At 36.0% G+C, this 23,011-nt stretch overlaps 5 protein-coding genes across 10 annotated transcripts; 2 read left to right on the top strand and 3 right to left on the bottom strand.

Moving 5' to 3' along the window:
• The first annotated feature begins 588 nt into the window (after positions 1-588).
• On the top strand, positions 589-2,620 carry LOC133883126 (uncharacterized). Its single transcript, XM_062322343.1, has 4 exons — positions 589-996; positions 1,140-1,322; positions 1,428-1,669; positions 2,299-2,620. Exons 1-4 carry the CDS (start codon positions 715-717, stop codon positions 2,546-2,548), a joined length of 957 nt encoding a protein of 318 aa, XP_062178327.1. The 5' UTR covers positions 589-714; the 3' UTR covers positions 2,549-2,620.
• A 1,185-nt stretch (positions 2,621-3,805) lies between these two features.
• On the top strand, positions 3,806-5,395 carry LOC133851735 (uncharacterized). Its single transcript, XM_062288290.1, has 4 exons — positions 3,806-4,087; positions 4,185-4,367; positions 4,623-4,864; positions 5,069-5,395. The coding sequence occupies exons 1-4, from the start codon at positions 3,806-3,808 to the stop codon at positions 5,316-5,318; spliced, it is 957 nt and encodes a 318-aa protein (XP_062144274.1). The 3' UTR covers positions 5,319-5,395.
• A 1,177-nt stretch (positions 5,396-6,572) lies between these two features.
• LOC133851856 (folate transporter 1, chloroplastic) lies at positions 6,573-13,598 on the bottom strand. Of its 2 annotated transcripts, none has more exons than XM_062288454.1 (11): positions 13,356-13,598; positions 13,194-13,270; positions 12,367-12,443; positions 10,662-10,755; positions 10,043-10,136; positions 9,360-9,433; positions 8,832-8,945; positions 7,859-7,930; positions 7,748-7,768; positions 7,483-7,550; positions 6,573-6,841 (listed from the first exon to the last, which is right to left on the bottom strand). In XM_062288454.1, the coding sequence occupies exons 1-11, from the start codon at positions 13,471-13,473 to the stop codon at positions 6,712-6,714; spliced, it is 939 nt and encodes a 312-aa protein (XP_062144438.1). In that variant the 5' UTR covers positions 13,474-13,598; the 3' UTR covers positions 6,573-6,711. The 2 variants fall into 2 exon arrangements, with proteins under 2 accessions (XP_062144438.1, XP_062144439.1); XM_062288455.1 differs by having other exon boundaries at positions 8,832-8,942; positions 13,356-13,596.
• Positions 13,599-14,666: 1,068 nt separating this feature from the next.
• Positions 14,667-17,861, bottom strand: LOC133851857 (uncharacterized). 5 transcript variants are annotated; one of them, XR_009895849.1, is made up of 3 exons: positions 17,098-17,861; positions 15,052-15,277; positions 14,667-14,959 (listed from the first exon to the last, which is right to left on the bottom strand). XR_009895849.1 is itself a non-coding variant. In XM_062288458.1 (2 exons), exon 1 carries the CDS (start codon positions 17,690-17,692, stop codon positions 17,099-17,101), a length of 594 nt encoding a protein of 197 aa, XP_062144442.1. In that variant the 5' UTR covers positions 17,693-17,861; the 3' UTR covers positions 14,667-15,277; position 17,098. The 5 variants fall into 5 exon arrangements, 3 of the variants coding, with proteins under 3 accessions (XP_062144442.1, XP_062144440.1, XP_062144441.1); XR_009895850.1 differs by lacking the exons at positions 14,667-14,959; positions 15,052-15,277 and adding exons at positions 15,306-15,578; positions 15,680-16,228; XM_062288458.1 differs by having other exon boundaries at positions 14,667-15,277.
• Positions 17,862-19,804: 1,943 nt separating this feature from the next.
• On the bottom strand, positions 19,805-21,974 carry LOC133851654 (peroxidase 72). Its single transcript, XM_062288172.1, has 4 exons — positions 21,680-21,974; positions 21,343-21,534; positions 21,089-21,254; positions 19,805-20,366 (listed from the first exon to the last, which is right to left on the bottom strand). The coding sequence occupies exons 1-4, from the start codon at positions 21,902-21,904 to the stop codon at positions 19,954-19,956; spliced, it is 996 nt and encodes a 331-aa protein (XP_062144156.1). The 5' UTR covers positions 21,905-21,974; the 3' UTR covers positions 19,805-19,953.
• Positions 21,975-23,011: the final 1,037 nt, after the last annotated feature.

Below are 23,011 nucleotides of genomic sequence, written 5' to 3'. Positions count from 1 at the left end.
TCTGTTCCTTTCTCTGCTTTCTAATTAAATTTGGTATTGATCTCCGTTTCCCCTAAATTATATATGTCTTGGGTGTTGATTTAGCTGCTCAATGGTGTGACTATTCCTACAGTAGTATTCATGGTCATCATGTATGTTCTTGTTCTGTAATATGGTTCACTATCCCTTTGAAATAGTTTACTAGAAAAGTGGAGTTTTGGCCTCTTTTCGAGCTCATGGGCTTGTTTGATAAGCCACAGAATAGTGGCCGGTACTATTAACAATTTTTTATTTTATTTTTATACTTTCAAATAACAATCAACATCAAAAAATTCTCACTTTTTTTTTTTCACTTTTTATATCACATTAATAATTTTTTATTACTATTCAAATAAAAAAATTCACTACAATACAAATTTTTTTTCACTTTTTTATACAAATTCTTTTTATTTTATATCACATCATCACTTTTTATTAATTTCAAAACTAAGAACCCACTACTCTGTCATGTTATTTGCCAAACAAGCCGCATATTGTGTATATGACTGTGATTGGAGCGTGCAATTCCCCCACCCAAAAACACAATGGATAAACCTTCCCCGGGTTTAAAGTCAACTTTCTCGTACATGACGTTTTCCTTCGTTTTTTTTCCAACTTCTACATTTTCCTTTAAACCGGAGAATGATTCACAAGGCCTCTCTCTTTCTCTCTGAAGTTTGAGAAAAGTTAGGAACCATGAGTGAAGTGAAGCACCAGAGGATCAAAACCAACGGGATATGGATGCACGTAGCAGAGCAAGGGACCGGACCACTTGTTCTACTGCTTCATGGCTTCCCAGAGATCTGGTATTCTTGGCGCCACCAGATAACCTTCTTGGCTAACCAGGGGTATCATGTGGTGGCACCGGATTTGAGAGGCTATGGCGGCTCTGACTCACCAGTCAGCCCCAGCTCCTACACTGTGATCCATATTGTTGGAGATCTCATTGGCCTGCTTGACCATTATGGTGAACAACAGGTATATATATGTTAATTTGTTTGTACATATGTTGTGTGCTGGGATCTGAATCACCAAAAATTTTCAGCTCGAAATCTGTTCGGGCAAAATTGCTGGGATTTTTATAGGGATTTTGACTGTTCTGCTTTTTGTGATGTGAGAAGGCATTTATGGTGGGAACTGACTGGGGAGCAATTGCTGGATGGCATATGAGCCTGCTCAGGCCTGATAGAGTCAAGGGACTTGTCACTTTTAATGTTCCATACTATCAAAGATCTCCAAATACTAAGCCTAGTGAATCTATCAAACAAATGTTTGGAGAAGAAAGTTATGTCTTTCAGTTCCAGGTACTCTCTCTCTCTCTCTCTCTCTCTCTCTTCCCCATTTGCCAACATAACTGCAAGCTTGTAAATGGGTTTGTTAACTCGATTTTAATGTGGGTGGTTGAGAAGGAACCGGGAAGAGCAGAGAGGGCATTTGCAAGGTATGATTATTTGACAGTGATGAAGAAGTTTTTGCTTATAAAGAAGACAGATAATCTGGTAGCTCCACCGGGCATGGAGATCATTGATTATCTGGAAACTCCATCGCGGTTGCCACCATGGATTACTGAAGAGGAGCTCCAGGTCCATGCAGACACATTTCTGGAATCTGGTTTCACCGGCCCCCTCAACTACTACCGTGCCATGGACTTGTAAGTATAACCATGAGTCCTCAAATCTTTTTCTTTTTTGGGTGTAGAAACTAGAAAGCCTTCGTTCACCGATAAAAAAAAGAGCTCCCTTTAATCTAAGAACGACTTCTGAGCTCTGAATAAAAAGTTTGACTGGAATATTTCTTTAACATTTTTCAAGATTCAACCCAAGTGGTTGATCCATCTACATCCGTGCACCATTGCACCCAAGTCCACCATGACGTAAAGATTGATATAATAATTTAATTAATATTTTAACACTTCTACTTACTCAAACTCATTTTTAATAAGTGATATTTAATACGTCACAAAAAAAAAGGTCTGAATTCAAAACATTTGCTCTGATACCAAGTTAAATTACAACTTCTCCTAAAAGTTTAAATTGATAAAAAAAGATTAATTTAATTATTTAATTAATATTCTAACAAAAATGATCACACCTTATACACAACTCCGAGCAACTTACAGAAATTCTACCAAGATAAAAAAAAATTGCGACTTGCAATAGAACCGCCATGACTTTTCGTTTTAATTTCCATGTTTGAGTGACGTAGAAATAAAACAGAATATTTACCTGTATGTGATTTACCTGTACTATTTTTACTATGTTACTTTCAAAATGATAACAGGAATTGGGAGTATCTAGCACCATGGCAAGGATCAAAAATAACTGTTCCTACAAAGTTCATTGTTGGTGACAAAGATATTGGTTTTGAAGCTAACGGAACGAAGGAATATGTGGAAGGAGATGTTTTCAAGGGCCTTGTCCCCAACCTCGAAGTTGTTATTCTAGATGGTCACCATTTCATCCATGAAGAGAAAGCTCAAGAAGTCTCATATGAAATTCTTTCCTTCCTTCGCAAACTTTCTGTGGAGTAGTGGACTTTTCTTTAGTTTGACTTGTCTTGTTTCTTCAGTAACTATTTCATATAAACAATCTTGATTAAATGAGTTGCTTCTTACGCATTCTTAGTTTTTTTTTTTTTTTTTTTTTCAAAAAAAAATGTAGCATAATCAAATTCGATGATGAGGTTCCCCTACACCAAAAAGGTTGTGCCACTTGCCTCTGGCAGCCTGAGGTGTGAGAGTGATACTAAGGTTGACAATTTGTATTCGTATGTTAGGTTCAAGTCTTATTAATGCATGAGTATAAAATTATTGAAGTAAATTCCAACCCGACTTATTTAATTAAACAGGTTAGACCCCTCCAATCTTAATCCGTTAATTCGTGTTAGGTTCGTATCGTGTTCACGAGTCTTGTAAAAAATTGGCCGCCCTAAATGTCATATGTCAGGTTCGAGTTATGTCGAGACATGTGTATAATACTATATAGGTCAATCTTAACTCATTTAATTAAATGAGTTAGACCCTTCAACTCTAACTCACTAATTTCATATTAACTTCGCAAATCATATCAAAAATTGTCACCCCCATGCAAAACCCTCTCGCCCAAGACAAATAGATCCCCCAACCACTTTATTATGATTATAAGTATCTCACATGACTTAAGCACAATCTTAGTATTGTGTCTATAAGCTATTGGACACTCTCTCCCTATAAACCAGTTTTCAAAGGTGAATTCTACTTCAGGCTACCCTTAGAATTCCAACAATTTGGAAAACCCAATTGTAGGAGATTCCCATCCCAAATTCGAATGGCTGCTGCTAATGAAGAAGTTATAAATTTTGAACGCTTTGATCTGAAAATAAATAAATAAAAAGCAAAAACAAGAGGCTGCCGAACATAGAATGGGGTTGTGTATATTAATATATTATTTATTTTCTCGTTTTTCTTGAGTAATTATAGAAGACTTTTACGGAACGAATTAAGGTTGATCGTTGAAGATCCTCTACTAGCAAGAACCCCTAGACCACGTTTCAAGTCAGATTATTATTGATGTTGAAAGTTTCTCTTCCCCCATGTGGTTCGAGCATGGAAATCCACCGTGTAAAGCGTGTCGGCCATGGAACTTTCAATTTCCATTTGCCCGTAGTTGACTTTCACTATTAAGCTCACCAACCAACTTCCAAATTCACCCCATTCTTAAAAATCGGGGTAACTGGACGCCATTGATATGATCGAGCTAGTGAGCACCACTCTATCCCTCTTTGTGAGATCTGAGAGAAGTGGGAGACCATGAGTGAGGTGAATCACCAAAGGATCAAAACCAATGGAATATGGATGCACATAGCAGAGCAAGGGGCTGGACCACTGGTGCTTCTTCTTCACGGCTTTCCAGAATTTTGGTATTCATGGCGCCACCAAATCACCTTTTTGGCCAGTCATGGTTATCATGTGGTTGCACCTGACTTGAGAGGCTGCGGTGACTCTGACTCTCCTCTCACCCCCAACTCCTACACTATAATACATCTTGTTGGCGACCTCATAGGCCTTCTTGACCATTTTGGTGAACAACAGGTATAACCCAGATGCATGCAGCAGGTATATATTTGTGTGTCTGAGTATGTATGTATATATCTCTGTCTTGATTTTGCTGATTTTGTGAAATGAGAAGGCATTTGTCGTGGGGCATGACTGGGGCGCAGTTGCTGGGTGGCATCTGAGCTTGTTGAGGCCTGACAGAGTCAAGGGACTAGTCACTTTAAGTGTTCCATACTTTCAAAGATCTCATAGTTATGCAGCTGTTGACCATTTCAGGCAAACGTTTGGAGAAGGGTGTTTCATCTGTCAGTTTCAGGTACTATATTTGCACTTTTATGTGTAGATAGATATGCAAAAATGATATATAATTTTTGACACGACGTGTGAATCCAATATAAAAAATTAACAGGTTTGGATTGAAAGGTTTGACCCGTTTAATTAAACAGGTCGGGTTATGATTGACCTATATCTCGACACGACTTAAAATCCGACTCATGAACACAAATCGACACCGCTATGTATACTTGCATGTGATTAATTAGTTGGTGTTTTGGTGGGTTTGGTTGAGTAGGAACCGGGAAGAGCAGAGAGGGCCTTTGCAAGGTATGATTATTTGACAGTGATGAAGAAGTTCTTGCTTTCAGCCAAGAGGGATTATCTGGTAGCTCCTCTAGGTATGGAGATCATTGATTACCTGGAGACACCATCGGTGATGCCAAAATGGATTACTGAAGAGCAACTCCAGGTCTACGCAGACAAGTTCCAAGAATCTGGCTTCACAGGTGCCCTCAATTATTATCGTGCTATAGACCTGTAAGTGTCCAAACACCTTGTGAGCTCTTAATTTTCAACATTAGATCATACTCAAAATTAAAATCTCAAAGGTCATATTTTATTGAATTATGCAATAATTGTTCTGAGCATACACCCATAATTGAAGCTTCCGTAATCATGATTAACAGTATCATTGCCCATACAACTACTATGTTTTCACCTGCTACTTTCAAAATGTGACAGGAACTGGGAGCTTCTGGCACCATGGCAAGGATCAAAAGTTACTGTCCCAACAAAATTCATGATAGGTGACAAAGATCTCGGTTTTGAATCTATTGGTACAAGGGAATATGTGACAGGGGATGTTTTCAAGGGACTTGTCCCCAACGTAGAAGTTGTTATACTAGATGGGCACCATTTTATCCAACAGGAGAAAGCTCAAGAAGTCTCGGATGAAATTCTTTCCTTCCTTAACAAATTTACTATGGATTAGTGGATTTTCTAGTGTTTTGAAGCACAGTAGTGCCCTTCCTCTTCAGTTATTATACATATACGAAATTTACAAGTTTATTTAATTTGAAATAATATGGAAAAAGACAAAGTTCTATGGGTGAAAAGTGCAGACTCAGAAAATAAACCAAGGTAGAACCTTTAAGCTGTTAACAACTCACGCCAAAAAACACCACGACTGTGTAAATGTTGTTGTTGTTACTTATAAATAAATAAAAAAAAATAAAAAAATAAAAAAACTCACCCCAAAACCATATCAGAAACATATATCAATCAATTACTTCAAAAAAACATACAGTCGTTAACAACGGCCTTAACTAAGGACTTGTTTGAATTCAGAAACATATATCAATCAAATCCACTGCAGATATCTTGGTAATTGGTAAGCTAACCCCTTCTCACATCGCTTTTTTATTCAAGTTTCTTCAACAATAATAAATAAAGTAATAAACAAGTTAGAAATTTTACCATACCTTCCTTTATGCATGAGCACTTGGTCTTAAAGGTCTTAACCATCAGCAAAATGGTTGTCGTCCAGAAGGAAGTTTCATTTAAATAGAAAATTCAGCAAAGGCCCTCAAGAAGCAATTTGTACTTTTGAGGTTCTTCCAAGAATCCTTCACCAGCCACAGTTCTATTTCTTCCTCGCATCAGCTAGACTACTGTGTGAAGCATGGGTATCGACCTTCAAGGAAAGTATAAGTTGAACTTTGAGGTTAACAGTATGTTAAACATGATAAAGTAAATGCAGGTTATGCAGAGTTTTTTTTTTTTTTTTCTTTGTTGACCTTCATCTTTATGACCTAATAGGTTCCTTATCCAAAACAAGTTTTCCAGGTGCAAAGTTAGCTTCAAATCCATGCTATTAGTTTAATAAAGAATTTTTACCTTGTGACACAGACAACCTATAAATGGCTCACACTCCCACACTTTGGTGGTCGTGTTGCACTCCAGGTAACAAGCTTAACATCAAGGCTGTTATTTCACTTGGACTGATTCTAAACCAAACTTGCAGATAGTCCAGTCCCCTAAAGCACACATCACTAGAAATACCTAGCTTGAATGAGAGAACAAGTCAAGAAAATCATGAAAACTACACAAATTAAGATCTAAAGCACACATCACTATTCAACCTCATAAGGATGAGTCCATAAGTAACATCCACATAATGCAGCCATTAAGCAATCAAGATACTCTAGCCAATTCAATTGAGGGGACAGGGGGCAAAAAAGAAATAGAAACTAAAAGATGCACTTCAAATAATTTGCAGAGAATTGTCTACATGCCAAAACTTTTTATCACCACATTTTCAACCTCACAAATATCAAAGTAGGCTACAGAAAGAATTAAAGGGCAACTGAGAACAAAAAGAAATTTCAGTCCGTCCTTGCATTTTTTAGCAACTTGAGGACATTTTCATACACAATAAATGTTATTGAAGCAGCAGGAACATTTTTCAGAAGGTTTGGTGTTATGCCCTTGTAAAAACCTCGAACACCCTCAAACCTGCAAATCCCAACAGAATAGAATTAGTCTTGGAGAGGAGGAAATGTCTGAGGTTTATAATGGAAGAAAGAACATTCTCAACCTAACAGCTAAGATTTTTCATAGCTTGGTTGAGCCCAAATCTCTGACATTGACAACTTGAGATCAATAGCTCTTAAGTTTGACAAAATGAAACAGATTTCAGTATTTTGCTTATAGCAACATCATCTCTAAAAATAGGCTCATCAGGTCCTTGGTGCTCAGAGCAAAAAATGTTTAGTGGATGTTCTCTTTGCCTTTGCCTAGTTTTCTCGTAAAGGATAGGGACTATAAAATTCATGTTATCACAGCCCCTCATTAACAAAATAAAAAAAATAATAATAATAATAATTAAAAAAAGAAAAAAGAACAAAGAAAAAAAAGGAAAATATCACACTTACGGTTATTATAAAATTTCAAAAACCTGAATCTGCTATGCATCAAATCATAGAAAAGATAGTAATTTATTCATCAAGACTATGACATAGGCTGAATCACCAAGTTGAGTGTGACCAATGAATCATTATTGACAAAAGAGCAAGGTGTTTTACTCCAGTTTTAAATCCTTCTTTGGCTATGAAAAATATGAAAATCAAATATGGGCTGAACTTCATCATACTTACCGTGCAGTTTCCTTCACAACATGCCAGCTATCCATATATCTTGGAATTCCATCACTACTGGGTCGTTGCTACAGGGAGAAACGGATATGACAAAAATCTAGTCATTAATAAGAAAGACCGGAAATCCTAAAGGCCATGCAGTATTTCAGGGGGCGACTTGTAATACTTATGCTAAAGGGAACCAGTGGTCTTCCTTAGTAATGTTGGAGAATTTGACAGCACATACAGGGACAAAAAGGAATTAAAGAGTTTAACATTGTTATACCTGCAATCGAGCTCGTACAACCTGGAAAATCAAGCCACCCAGCCATATAAGAAGCAATGATCAGATACCAAACAAATTCAAGGACTTAAACCACCAAATAAAAATGCCCACCTGGAATGGATACGTCAGAAGAATGGCAGCAATTTTTGAGGATGCACCCAGAACAGCATAATCAACTGATTTCTGGGAAAAAAATGATACAAGACTAAGAATTTGTAGAACATATCAATTTATATGAGATACAAACAAAAGCAGTTGCTAGTATCACCAAGCAAGAAATTATACTTTCAGATCTACACCTAACTTAGAGAGCCTTGAATGAGATGGAATGGAAAATAACCAAATTGCCATACTACAATTGATGATTAGAGTTGTGGTAGCAGTCCAAAAACCTACACTCCTTTCCAATGTGTCTTTGTGAACTTAAAAAACTCAAATACTAAGAAAGCCTCATGTTCCAATACTTTGGTTAAAGTACAGTGGACATGAAAATTTATTGCGACTTATTCCTGCAAGTGTAGTAAAATTAAAGATATTAAAACCAAGTAATACTATGATTCCTAAGCAAGAGAACATAATTGCAATACTCCTATACACTTATTTAACTAGAAAAGAAAGAGGGAGCTCATCCTCATTGGTTTTGGTCATGCATAGGAGATACATATAGACAAATCTCTGGTGTGTGCATCATCTATTTAAGATGTCATGGTCAATTTTTTGTTATATTAACCCATATCAAGGGTAAATGAACAAGGACTGAGAATGTATGTTGTTTTGCTCCCTCATTAACAGTACATTGGGATAGCAAATACCAGCAGAAACAAACTAAATTCCATTTTATCTTCTTAACTTGACGTACACACCCCCACCAGTCCAGTAATATACAGAGACGCAAACACGAATTTGTAGCAGTGGAGCAGTGGAAAGAAAAGACATCTCTCCATGATTGGATCCGGATGGCCAGAAGGGGGCCATTTGTCAAACTATACAAGGCAGGGGTGTAAATTGGTACTTCTAGTATATGCGCATTTATGCAGTTAAGATGGACCCAAAGATATAAAGGACATTGATTGTAGAGGCTTACCAACAGTTTATCATCACTTTCAGAATCCTTTTTGCTCCCTTTAGACTTCAAGTCAACAATAACCTTACGGAGTTCCTCATATGTTGTGAACTGAATAGCACCATGAGAAACCTGCTGAAGCAACACAAACACATCTAAGTGGGTAACTTCTAAAGAAGCTAGAGGTTAAAAAGTTATCTTAGCATAATTGACACTGATAACATGTACTAATATAATTGTCACATGATTCAAATTTAAATACATAGGCTTGATTCTAGAATCAATTTTTATTCTCTCTGCCCTGCAGCGTCAACTGCCAGACAAGATGGAATCACATCTTCTTGCCAACCTTTTTTTTTTTTTTTTTTTAAAAAAAAAAAAAAAAGCTTTAATCAAGGAGTTTAAACTATATATTTGTTTTTAATAATGAATATCATGTATGCTTGGACACAATGATGAAATTTAAAAAAAAAAAGAAAAAGAAAAAGAAAGAAAGAATACTATAAGCTAAAAAAGCAAAAGGTAAAAAGATAAGAGATAACAACATACTAGAAAAAGACCAGGAACAATCCCTTTGTACAGTGCACTCCATCCTTCCTCTCTAATTATGGTTCTTAAAGCATCTGAAATTTGATGAAACATATCAGCAAATTGGACAATTTCTGAGCAACAATCAAGATAAGTAACAAATAAAATCATTAAAAAAAAATGTAAACTAGTGTAAAAATTCAACAAAGGGGGCTAACTCATTAGCCAAATATCCCAAGGACCAACAAGAAATAATAGTATGATGGTGGTTGAGCTCCGAGTCGAACACATTTGATTTATTTCCTTAATTGGCACTTCATTCAAACAAAAAGTTGTCATCTAAACAAAGGCATCTTGATGGAAACTTTGATATTATAAATTATACTAATGAAAAGATCAAATTGTCTATCAGATACTATCACTCAAATAAATATATCTGATAAAAAGAGAATATCTTCTGAATTCTAAAAATCCACATCACTATGATTGATCCTTATCTGAGGTGAATAAGGGGGTGGGATCGGGATAGACCCAAGTTTAAGTCTTACTTAGGAAAGGAAAAATGAAAGTCTACGGCGCAAGAGAAATCAAATAAGCTTAATGTGATCACTAGAACTTAGAGCCAAAGTTTATATGACTCACAAGGAAAAGGGATATCTCAGAGTGCACATTATTAGCAAGTTAATGTAAGATGCAGAGCAGACCATAAAGCCCAAAATATGGTCGAGTTTGATGAAGAGGTGTCTGAAGCTGCAATCTTGTTTTTACAAGCCAAATAGGATTCGTGCACAAACAAACCTGACAAAGCCACAAATTTGGAAACATCAATAGGAAAACCAGGCGTGATGCCTGTATATATCTCATAACGATGTCACAAGGGAATAGGAGAAAGGTTTCTCTTCTCTTGAAGCATTTAGAAGCAAAAGCAACCAAGCTTTTGAATGAAAATATGACAATTCTTACTAAAACAGATAACAGTTCTAAATGCGCTAGTGCATCACTTCAACTGAGAGTATGACAAGAACTCTTATAATGACAAGCTGTTAATACTCCAAGTTAATGTGAATAAATATGAACGTATCTTTTTATTAAATCACCCCTCCCCTCCAAAAAAAAAATAAAAAAGAAGAAGAATTCCCAACAAGTGCCAACATTTCGGAGGTAATTGGAGCAGGCAGAAATGGCTATCATGTGTACAAGACATGTAATGACAATAGGGTTGATACAACACTCTTCAATGCACAACCATCAAAATGTATCCAGTATATGACTGATATCCTAAGTTAATCTTCTCCATCATATATTAGAAGTTTGCATACTCACCAAAGCTCCTGCTTCTGCAGCAGAAGCAAGATGTTCACCAGGACTCAGCTTCTCCCCCTTGTTTTTTGAATACCTTTGTTTTGCTCTATCATAGCTGCAAATATAACAAACTTTTTTGTTTATGAATTAAAAAAAAATTAACATCATTCAACAAATTAAATCAGAAATACAAAAGTGAAAGCATCCAAACTGAAAGATAACTGCACAATGCAAGCAGCATCCTTTGATTTTCTCTAATGATGAACGAAAGAAGAAATAGGCAGGACAACATGCATTACCATCATGATGATCTTCTATGGGTCATTCATAAGCTTTAATCTTCTTTTAGTAAGAAACATTACAAAGCCTCACTGAAAGAATGTATATTATAGAATTGCTTACAGATCCAAGTGTTGGGTAATTCCATTCATTTTTTCAATAAAATATATATTGATAAGTCAATTGCATATTTATATATTACCATTGGATAATCTAGATTCTAAATGCAGATAATATCTTCCGGGAGCTATTTCTTTAAAAGGCATGCTGCAATTGATAGGATATATTTTTTCTGTTTACCAAACTATAAATAAAAGTTATTCATTTTGCTAAGGTAAATGTACTACAAGCAGGTTGTATTTATCATATAAGTACATATGGGCACAAACCATTCCCTTTGTTAATAATGTGTGTTATGAGTTAGAGAAACTACTCTGGATATTGATGGGAAAAGGAAGAAAGGAGATCCAACTCCAACCTATGATTCCCACCACAAGCTGTAATTTTCTTGTAATGAAAGATAATTAAAGAGAACCCCTAAATTTTAGTCCAGTTTCACTTTACGGACTGGAGAGCCGTGCTCGTTCCCCTACAAAAGTGTTTGGAAGATTACGGCCTCGCCCCACATTGTGTTCTTTACTTGGATGGAATCTTGGGGAGAACCCTTACAGTTGATAATCTTTGAAGGCAGGGTTTCACTCTTGCAAATTGGTGTTGCCTTTATAAAAAGAATGAAGAGACCATCAATCACCTATTCATCCATTGTGAGTACACTAGTAATCTATGGCACTTGGTTCTTAACTCATTTGGAGTTTCGTGGGCGATGCCTAGCAACATCCAAGAGCTTCTACATTGTTGGACTTAAGGGCGGGACATCCCAAGGAGGCTATTTGAAAAGTTATTCCTGCGTTCTTAACATGGAGCATTTGGAGAGAAAGGAATCGACGCCTCTTTGAGGCCTGGGAGTCCAATGTACATTTTTTAAAATTCTCTTTTTTTGAAATCTCTCTTGGATTGGGCTGTAATCTATATTCTTAATTTCTCCTCTTCAAATATTTTAGATCTTGTTAACCTTTTAGATTCCATAGGGTGATTGTTTTTCTTGTATACTTTTTGTTTTCAAGCGATTTGCCTTTTCTTTTCAATAAACTGTTATTCATTTAAAAAATATATAAATTGATTCCCACCACTTCCTACCCTAACCAAACACGCCCCCCCCACCCAAAAAAAAAAAAAAAATCATTTTGAACCTAATAAAGCTTAAGCATGAATTCGTAAATTTATCACTTGGACATGATACTAAATGTATATAAGGTTTGACTACAAATTTTGCATTTGACTGTCTGCCTAACAAAAACCCATATTTTTTCAAAGTAGGCACTGGCTATGTAAAGGATGAGAAAAATCTAAAGATTCAATCTCAGACAACCAAAACATCAGTACTTACAAGAAGAAATATAAACCCCAAGAAACAGTTGACCCAAGAACTGCAGGATAGAAGCCTGCGTATAGCCCCCTCAAACCCTGCAACACAAAGCAACGTAATTTCAATGAAATTCCTATCAGGGAAACAGTATACCACAGAAAGAAGCTTTGAGTCCAAAGAATGATTTATAGGAAAGAATGGCATGTTGCGGTTCTAATGTGCAGTATACCAAGCCTTAGATCTAACATATACAGCAAAGTGAATGAGGTTTGTTTTACGTTCAATGTTTCATGAAAATTTTGCAACCCCCAGTTTCATTTAGCTAGAAACCGTAGATTTTGCTCTCAACAACAAGGTAGCATATAAAGTAAAACGCATCTCCATGATAGCTCAGGCTTTGAAATTTGAATGCTCTTATAACGTAGTTGAACAAAAAAAATACACACACACACATAATTAAACTACAAATAATGAACGTAATCATATTAAGTACAAGTTCATGGTTGAGCTAGCATCTAATTGACTCATCTACAAAATGAGAAGGCCATGAACCTAAAAAGAAATATTTAAATAAAGATCATTTAGGTCTAGCGCCCTCCAACTTTCCTCAACATCCCTCGTTTTACAGTTTTATGGTTGCAATATATTCATTCTGCAATTCAAACACAAGATAGCAACAAAATTACACACACGTATAGATGGTTCAAAACTAGATATACATGATTTGAGAATTAAAACAGAAAAAAAAGTAGAAATCCATGTAACACAGACTGAATCAAGTGGAGAAGGCATAGCCAGAGTGAATCAAGTGGAGAAGGCATAGCAGCAAAGCGGTAGAGTCAACAAACCTCCAAGCGAGCTATTGTGAAAATAGCGTGAGCGGTGTTCTTGTAGCTTGGAAGATTGGAGACTCGGCCATCGTTAACTGCAAAAACCAAATCAAAATCAAATTCAAACAAAATTCGATCAAATATATACGTGTGTTTTGTGTGAGTTTTTTAGAAAAGTACCTTGAAACCTGGTACGGACAACGTCGAGGGGGTGCATGGCGGCGACAGTGGCGAATCCGGCAACGGCGCCTGCGGTGGCGTTCTCCCATTGCCACCTTTCCGACTTGGACTCTGGCATTGACTGTGACTGTGCGACGCCGTTTTGAATGAGAGAAATTAGGCAATGGTTTCGTGCATTGTTCTAGGCGGGGCTCTTCAGTGGAAACAGTGATGTTTTTTTTGTGACGGTGCCGTTTTGGGAGTTAACGAGAAACTGCATTTGCGTAAAGGGTCTGCGTGCTGTTTATTTATTTCGAAGGTTCACAAATTAAAAACGGTGTCGTTCACGTGCAATCAATGGAGGAAAAAAATTGATAGGAAAAAGTTGAGAAACATCATTGTTGTTTAATCATCTTATACTTATAATTGAACAAAAAAAATTTACAGGAGGAGAACATATTAGTCCGTCTAATGAAATTGTAACAGATTTATAAAAAATAAAAAATAAAAAATAAAAACATATAAATGTATTAAAATAATTATTGACCATCTTATTCTCAATAATTTCAAAATATAGAATTTTTTTTTTAAGATTCATGTTGAGATGAATATGGTTGATTACTCTCTTTCTTGTTTTAAAAGATGTAATGATTTAGTTCCGTAGAGTATTTTATGGTCATGTGTACATAGAACATTAGACAAACTTCTTTATAATTTTATGCATTTTTATGTTCGTTGTATTTAGGGACAAAGTCTCCGAATTGGGTTGGAAAAAATTTCTCTAATTCAATTTATTAAATTGACATCAATTATTAAAGTACATACGAGAAATATTAGTTTATATTGAAAATATGTGAGAATTATATGCTCTAATAGACGTCAATCAAATGTCATTTATTTTTCCTGATTACAACTTTGAAAGATCATTTTTGTTTGCTCATACTTTTCAGAGTTTGGATTTGGTTAACTGCTCATTGCGTTACCCATTGTGCTTGTGTTGGGTAAAACAAACATGATGCATTGCAAAATGCAAAGGCATTACCAAACAGTAGGAACTAAAAGAAGAAAAAAGAGAGCAGAAATTAACGGTTTGAATTACAAATGATCCCATCCTTTCGTGTGAAATGGGTGAAAATCGTATCAACCTTAAAGGAATGCTAGTTTATTCTCTTAAAAAGTAAATATATCTTACAAACTTAGAAGAAAAATCGATAAAAATAACGAAGAAATAAATTCATTTACAAAAAAAATGTAATCATCCAATGTATTTTGAACATGTGATCTTAAATCTCTTAATATTTTTTTAATGGTTAAGATAGATACTCATAAAAATTGTTTGCAAATTCTATTTTTGTTTTATTTCCTTATCTTTGCACCCATTACAAATTTGTCTTCTGCTATGTTATTTCGAATAAACCAAATATAATAAACATGTATAATGGAGTACCTCTAATTATCCAAGATTTCAGACCACAGACATAAAACTTGAAGAGGCAGTAACATACACAGTTGATTAAAAGATAACAATAATAACTGCTCCCACACCATCCATCCAAACCAACCAGGAAATGAGGTGCACATATACACACCGACACATCCACCTCCTTTCATTCAGCTGTGTCAAGCTGCAAGGTTGGATAGAGATTCTCAGTAATTTTGTTGTCCGGATTACTCGTAATTTAGGTAGCAAATATGAGAGAACTCCTATAAGACTCACCTGTCCAAGCATATTTCAGGCAGCCCCATCCACATGCTTGGGCAAATAGGCTTCATAGGGACTCATATTTGCTGCTCGAATTGCTAGCAAGTCGGATAACAAATTGCTGACGATCTGGATCCATGCAAGGCTATTGTGGTGGCAGATGCTACAGTTGCTGCTACTAGAAAGATATGAAATGCAAGGTACAATTCTTAAAATGGTCCATGAAATGATCGAAGCGGTCCTAAAAAAAACCAGTTGTACAACAGGTGTTAAGAATTGTCAGGAACACTTTATGGGAAAAAAATGCAAGGTAGGAACAATATAACAAAACTTGCTCGGATTCGTGCTTGCCAAGTTGAAGAAAATGCAAAGCAGCTACAACAAAGAATGTTCTCAAATTATGAAGAAACCTAAAACTGATCTCTATAACTTGCCAATAGCAACTCAAGTGTGACACATTAGTATCTGCTGCCCTTGATCTTGACAATCCATACCATAAAGTCTCTCATTTCTTGGTTTTCATCCACTTCCCCCAGGCAAGTCTAAACAAAAAATAAAACCAAAAATCAGGTATTGATATTACCAAGCATCATTTTACCAGTACAGTACTTCAGTAACATTATTATTGACAATGATTGTTTACCATTGTTGGCTTGATACATTAGCCAGTTATGAAGCTGCTTATGTGATACTTTAAACAAATCTTCCAAGTTAAATGCAAATGATGTGTATTTGTTGCCACTAGCCATGCGACAAGGTTGTTTGATTATGTTCAGATTGCCCCAATTTCCACTAATAGTCCTCATTTGCCTAATAGATCTACTGCCAATAACATGCTTATATGACCATCATCTACATCATTTTGTAAGGAACATCCTTCCTCTCATTTCTCCATGACTTTCAGCACCTCATTTCGATCAGTTTCATGCTCAAAAACCATAATAAGCCAGAAGAAACAGAAGGCAAGAAGAGTTGCTTCACACTGTTTTGGCCATCTATATGGAAAACCAAATTTTGCTTCAGATAGGAAGAGACGATGATCACAGCCAATCACGATTGTCTATCCTCCAACGCCATGAACAAAACCATCGCCCATTGCACCTCAGTAATGCAAACTCCATTCTCCATTATACATGTTTACTCAATACACACCATCAACAGAACTACTGCCAACTTGCAAAAATGGAGCGACCTGCAGCCCCCATTATAAAAATATGTCTCCATTAAATGTAAAATCTCATTGACACCAACTGTATTTTCATAATTAGATCTAACTTCTTAAGTTTACACAATCTTTCTCTTGATTAGTGATTATTCAAATACTTATATTTCCCATAGGAGAGTAAGTAAGAAGGTCATTTACAACACATTATCAATTTGAACAATCTTTCCATATCGCCTTCTGAGATAAATCCAAAATTTTCAACTTTATGATATTCTGTTTATTTCCTCGTCATATTTGTAGCACCAAGCTGGCAAGCTTCCATATAGCAACATACAAGCATGCAGAGCAGAAGCAACCTTTTTACTGGTGATAAATCTCTAGATATACCTATAAAGCTGCTTGGTGGGTTCATATAATTGAATACGAACCATGTCAAAGTTCCCATCGCAGGTAAATTATCTCACAATCATTCATTTCCAGGAATAGAACACCTTGTCACGTGTTCTTCACTTATATTAGCCATACAAGCCAAATGCAAGCTACTTTTAACAAGTCAAGCTAAAGATCATCCCTTCTAGTCATACTCTCTTAGAACTCTTTCAAGTACCAGCAAGTAATGATATTCTCTTAGCACCATTGAAGTGGGTGCGTGCACCAGGCCTACAGGCTACACATACCAAGCGTAAATAACTGATTAATTACCAGTTATACCAAAACTTTAAGTTGATAATAAAGAGTGAATTTAATCATTTAACCCATTTTCTAACAATTACCACCTAAGATATACAAAACTCACTCAAAACCAACCTATGATGACCAATTCAATCAAATCCTCATTACCAACAAAAAAAGTTAAAAAAAATCCAAAAATTCACAAATGGCCAACAGTACATTACCTTATTCCATCGAAACTTTAGCACCAATCTGCTTCAACTTCTCGATAATCTTCTCTGCCTCGTCCTTCGTCACCCCCTTCTTCAAAAGGGTCGGCGCCTTCTCCACCAAGTCCTTGGCCTCCTTCAACCCCAAATCCGTAAACGTCCTCACCTCTTTGATCACCTTGATCTTGGCCGCCGCGTCGAACCCCTCGAGCTTCACATCGAACACCGTCTTCTCTGCCTTCTCCTCCGCCTTCGCCGCCGCCCCGCCCCTGGCTGCCGCCCCGCCCCTCAGTCCTCCGGGAACCATCCCCGGCATCATCACCATCATTGTAGGCATCTCAGCGACGCCCAGCTTCTCCCGCAAGACCTCCACGAGGTCCGAGACCTCGAGTAGCGTGAGGCCCGCGAGCTCGTCGACGATCCCCGCTACGGTCTCGGACGGTGCCGGCCTCGATTCTTGCGTAGAAGAGGTGCAATTGCGCGTGGAATCAACCAAACACGAGGATGGAGAAGGTGGAAGTTTGGATTGGATTAGGGTTGTGCGGAAATTGGGGGTAGGGTTTTGCGGGATCGATTTGTAAATACGCGAAATGAACTGTAAATACCTCATTTTCTGGGGGGTTATGTGTGATTAGGCAGTTGGATAGGTGTTATACTGTTATATGAGCATTGTTGCAGGTCGATGAGCTTCGTTCAATTTTCATGGCTTTGAAGGTTCACAGTGACAGACAGGCTTAAACCCTGCAGTGGAGATCTACTGTGCATAGAGTGAGGTTTTACGGACGTTAGTTACTGTCTATGGATTTCGAATTCGTGATTTCATGGGCTTCTTGGGCCTTGTACATTGGAGAAGACCGAGTTAGATGGGCTTCGATCCATTAGAACTGAGGTTAGCCCATTAGCCACAAATTTCCCACTCTATAGTCTATATGCAATTTAAAAAGAAGGGCTTCACTAGGATGGATGGTTGTGAAATTCTCTAACAAAGTTTTCAATTGAGAATCACACGTTTAACGTTTTAATGAAACATCACTTTAATAGACTGGGTTGAATAATTTTTTTTTCGACACAAATACTAATGAATGGGTGTGAAATTCTCAAACAAAGATTTCATGTGGAAATTACACGCTTTAAAAATATATATAAGTTTAATAGGTAGGATTGAAAATAAATAAATGAATTTAACCTAACTTGAAGAAAAATTGTCCGAAATTCTCCACGGACTATCGAGATTAGCATTTACACAAATTTTAGTAACATGAAAAATTCAAAAACCATTCCCTTATTGTTTCAAGTTCTATCATTCATTCGTTTGATTAGTGTAAATGAAGAACATAGTTTTTCCTTTCGATTTGAATTAAAACTATGAAGAGCATGTGAAAAGTACAGAGTTCATTTAACAATGCCTTTTGCTCTTTATGAAAAAATATATATATATATATTAACAAATAATTCAAAATATAAAACACTTTTACGTCGAATTAAAACACTTTTTTTAAACAAAAAATAATAAAAAAGCACATCTAATAATTTTTTGGTAAATGAACTATTTTTGTCGACCTTTGGATTTAAAGGCAAGTTAAATGTGGCTTGAAAGGTTTTATTTTCTCGCTTAAAGGTTTATATATATATATATATATATTTAGGTCTTTCGTTAAACTTTTCCATAAAATATACATACGTGCAAATCACGAATATTTAGAAAATGCATCACTTTCACTTTTGATTTAAAAAGTTGTACCTATTCAAAAAAAACAAAAAAGAATGTTGTACCTATTATTACTTTAGAAAGGTGGCACCTAATAAAGTATCAGTATATAATTGTTGATTGCACATTATGTCATTTTAATAAAATGAATCTCTTTCGCTTTTGAAATTACAATTAAGTTAACAAGCTCACATCACACCACGCACAATTGAGTAAAGTGTAATTTATCAAAACATCAGTTTCACACTTTCATAGCCCTAACTTAAAAGGCAAAAGAAAACAAACTCCGAAGTTACACATGATTAGAAAAGTGTGTATAACTCGCATTTATAGAGTAGCGTAACCCTAAGTTTAATTCTCCAATTATATTTTGGGTCAGGAATTATTGGTCTGTGATTGCTAAAATTCGAACAATTTTACGATGATATTCAAAACGTTTTATTCAAAATAGCTATTGGTCGGTTCTTAAAGAGTAGTTCAATCTCATGAATTAGATGTCATTAGTTCGAATCTCTCATCCCCCTCTTGTGAGAACATGTCAAAAAAAAAATAAAAAAATAAAAATAAAAAAAGCTATTGGCCGGATAAACATACTGCATGTCCATAAGACCATAAGAAGCTATTACCTCCACTGTAAGAGCTAATGGCCAAACATGTGTTCAACAATGAGAGGAAAATGTTCATCATCGCAAAAAACTTACTCTGATACTGTGTAAAAGTTTATGAGTTTTACTCGCTCTCAAAAGATGTCTTAAAAAATGAGGAGTGTCTATGACTTATAAAGTTCACGGTTCAAAAAAATCTTACCGATATATATTAGACGAGAAATTATCCCTACACTCATTTCTCACAACAATCTCACAACAAGCTGATGTGGCTGGTAATATTTTATTATTATTTTTGTTTGTTTTGTTTTCTTTTTGTAAAAAAATAATAAAATATTACCAGCCACATCAGCTTGTTGTGGGATTGTTGTGAGAAATGAGTGTGTGAATCATTTCTCATATTAGACACTTTAACACAAAACCACTTATTTTATTGAAATAATCAAACAGAAGGGTACATAAGAACATAGCTAAAAATATAATGCGGAAAATGCGCACACAACTTTTATTAAAGTTTCAGCTCGCCGGAACTGCACCAGAATAGTACTCCGGCCTATATCAAGAGTTAACCTTCCTGCAGTTCTTTCTAATCTCTCCCCTTGAACCTGTCAATGGAGTAATGTTTCCCAACTTAACCATGGACTTGGCGAACTGCTCAAAGAAGAGCTGGTTGTTCTCCGCGTACTTCTTCACCAGTTCCATGGATGCTTCATTCTTTGTGAGGAGAACTTGGTCAGAGTTTAAGAGGCCTTTGTAAGCCAATATGTTCTTGAAGTAACTGTTGTCAAACTTTGTTGGGCTGACAAAGTCCAAGAAAAACAGGTTACTGTCACCGCCGGATCTTGGGCATCTGCCACGCAATTGGGCGGCATATGATTGGTCAAGTGTGTAGTCAGGCTGCCCGTTGCCTGACTGGTTGTAGAGTCTCTGCCTGAAGCTGGTGCACCGGGCATTTCCTATGGTGTGGCTCCCTGTATATTACAATTGCTAAGGCTTCAGCCATGAGTGGTAAAACTTTTCTTTTAAATTAAGCACAGCAAAATATCAACTTAATTCCTAAGGCTGTTTTTTTTTTTTTTTGGGTTTAAAAAAGTGTTTTGATGCGTTGTAAATTAAGGCAAAAATAGTTTGTGTTTTTGGTTGTTTTTTTGTAAAGATAGTTGATGTGAATTTTATTTTATTTTAGTAGTAGGAAGTAATGATTGATGTGATATTAAGTAGAAAGAAGTTATGAATTTTTTTATAAAGAAGAACGATTTTTGTTTTTTTATTTTTTTGTTTAAAAGTGATTAATGAGATATAAAAAGTGGGCGGAAAAAAAAGTTACCAAACATAGCCAAAGTATTTTTTTTTTTGTTATTGTATTTGACTTAAGAAAACAAAAGACGTACCCAAATCAAAGTCGGCAAGAAACATTGGTGTAGGTCAAACAACAGTATTTTCGTGTGTTCTTTCTTCTATTATTTATTTTCTTTTATATATTTTAACATAATATCATAAGTATGTTTTTATGCCCTCTAATAGATTATATTATCTGGTGCATTCTTTGTATTATCTACTAATTCCACCCACATGCCCCCCACATGTACCACATATCAACCATTATTCATAACAAAACCACATTCTTAAGATTAAGGAACACCAAATTATGGCCAAAAAGCTAGAAACATTATTAATTAAGCTCTTCAATTACCGGATAGTGTAACAAGATCAACAACATCAAGCCCTTGTCTCTTGAACTTGGTGAGGATGGTCTGGAATGTGTTGTTTGGAGCAGGAATGTTGTTGTTGGAGCCACTCAAGCTCGCACTTCTGGAGTCCCTTCTTCCTAGTGGGACCTCCCAGCTGGGTCCGCCGGACTAAATATTCAAAAGATTGTGATTATTATTTTGTCGTGCAAAAGTACGACAAGGTTATGAAATACTACAGTACTAGTGTACTACTTACTAGAACGGTGGAATCTCTAGCAGCAAGAGATAAAATATCAGCACAAGAAACTGTATGAGGGCACTCTTTCTCCAAAGCAGATTTGATCTCGTCTAGGACCTCAAACCCTCGTGCTGAATTCCTGTTAGGATTTGACCTCTTCTCACTGGTTATGCTCCCACTGCTGTCTAGCAGTATCGATGCATCACAGCCCTGCAATATGTGTCCAGTAAATCAGCCACTATAAAGAGTTTTACTCAGTGAAAATAACGTGACAGCTTCAATTTTACAGCAGTTATATAAAAGTATAAATAGCTTTGCTTATAAGGTGACGTGCATGGGCAAAAATGAGAGAGACCTGGACAAAGCAATCGTGGAACTCAAGCCTAAGCAAAGAAGCTGCCATGCGGGCTTCTTTGGCAACAGCCTTGGCGACGACGGACTTGACGATCTGTTGAGCTCTTGGGCAGGAATGGTCATAAAACTGTGGGAACAGGTAACCCCCATATTTCTTGCTAGCGAAGCAAAGGGGAGCAAAGGCAAAAAGAGAAAGGACCAGGAGAAAACTCGTAAACCGAGACATTATTGCTGTATCTTTTTTTGTCAAAAGACCCTGATGCAGAGAAATTATCAATACCTGCAATGATGAGAGGTGATGAATGGCTTGTGGATATATTTATAGAGGAAACTTCGTAGACATTTTGACAAAGTCTTGAGAGATAAGAGACGCAGGGAGAGAGAGTAAAATGTGGGGGAAGGGAACAAAAAAGTTGGAGTCGGTAGCTAACTAGCTGAAAACATCAACGTCAAAGAGAGAGAGAAAAATTAAAAGAAAAGGACGCTATAGTTGGTAGCTAACTAGGTTCATCATGATAAGCTCGTACGTAGCTGATTACAGGGAAGCAAACTTTTGACTTGTATAGCAAACTAAAGTTTCCTTGGTTAATTTAACATAGGAACTAGAGAAGAATTGCTTTGAGCCTTTGATCGTTCTCATGTTCATTTTTGGTGGGAAGTGTGGTCTAAATCACGAGCCTTTGCTTAATTATTAGCATATTATGCTCATTGCTTCAACCCACAACAAAATTCTGGTTTTGTTTTTTTTAGCAAGTTTTGGTTGCTTGGAGTACGTTTTGTAATAATTACGGTTTTAAAATTCTAGTCAATGGGCATATTTTAAAAAAATGCACGCTTTTTTAAAGGCTAAAATATAATTTTAAAGTTTAAATTGTGATCTTTCTGCTATTTCAAATTTAATGCTTTAAAATTGTTATTTTTAAATTACTCGATTTCAAAATCGTAAACTTAAATAAATCTTATAATACAAAATAGTCAAAATTATTTTTCACTCTTATGCATATCATGTCAAAACATTTTTTCAAACAAAAACTAAAAAATTTCTTAAAAGAAAAACATTAACGAACGGAACAAGAGAATTAGTCAATTTTTCTTATTATACCCATTATAGGAGCATTTTAACGAGTACAAACTATATATGGTTATGAAGCCTAGCCTCCACATTAAAATCAAGTTCCACTTGTTGTTTTTTGGTCTCCTTGACGCGATTAGATTAGAGGTGTTCACTAATTCCACATGAGCCAGACAATTAACTTTATAATTTAATTAAATGCATGCATGTTCGAGTCATAGCAAAAATAATAAAATTAAAGGCATGTCCGAGTCATGGTCA

This window comes from Alnus glutinosa, chromosome 12 (assembly GCF_958979055.1).
Source record: "Alnus glutinosa chromosome 12, dhAlnGlut1.1, whole genome shotgun sequence".
Taxonomy (NCBI): Eukaryota; Viridiplantae; Streptophyta; class Magnoliopsida; order Fagales; family Betulaceae; genus Alnus; species Alnus glutinosa.
The sequence above is the reverse complement of the archived record's forward strand: the minus strand, read 5'-3'. Positions and strand labels throughout refer to the sequence as shown.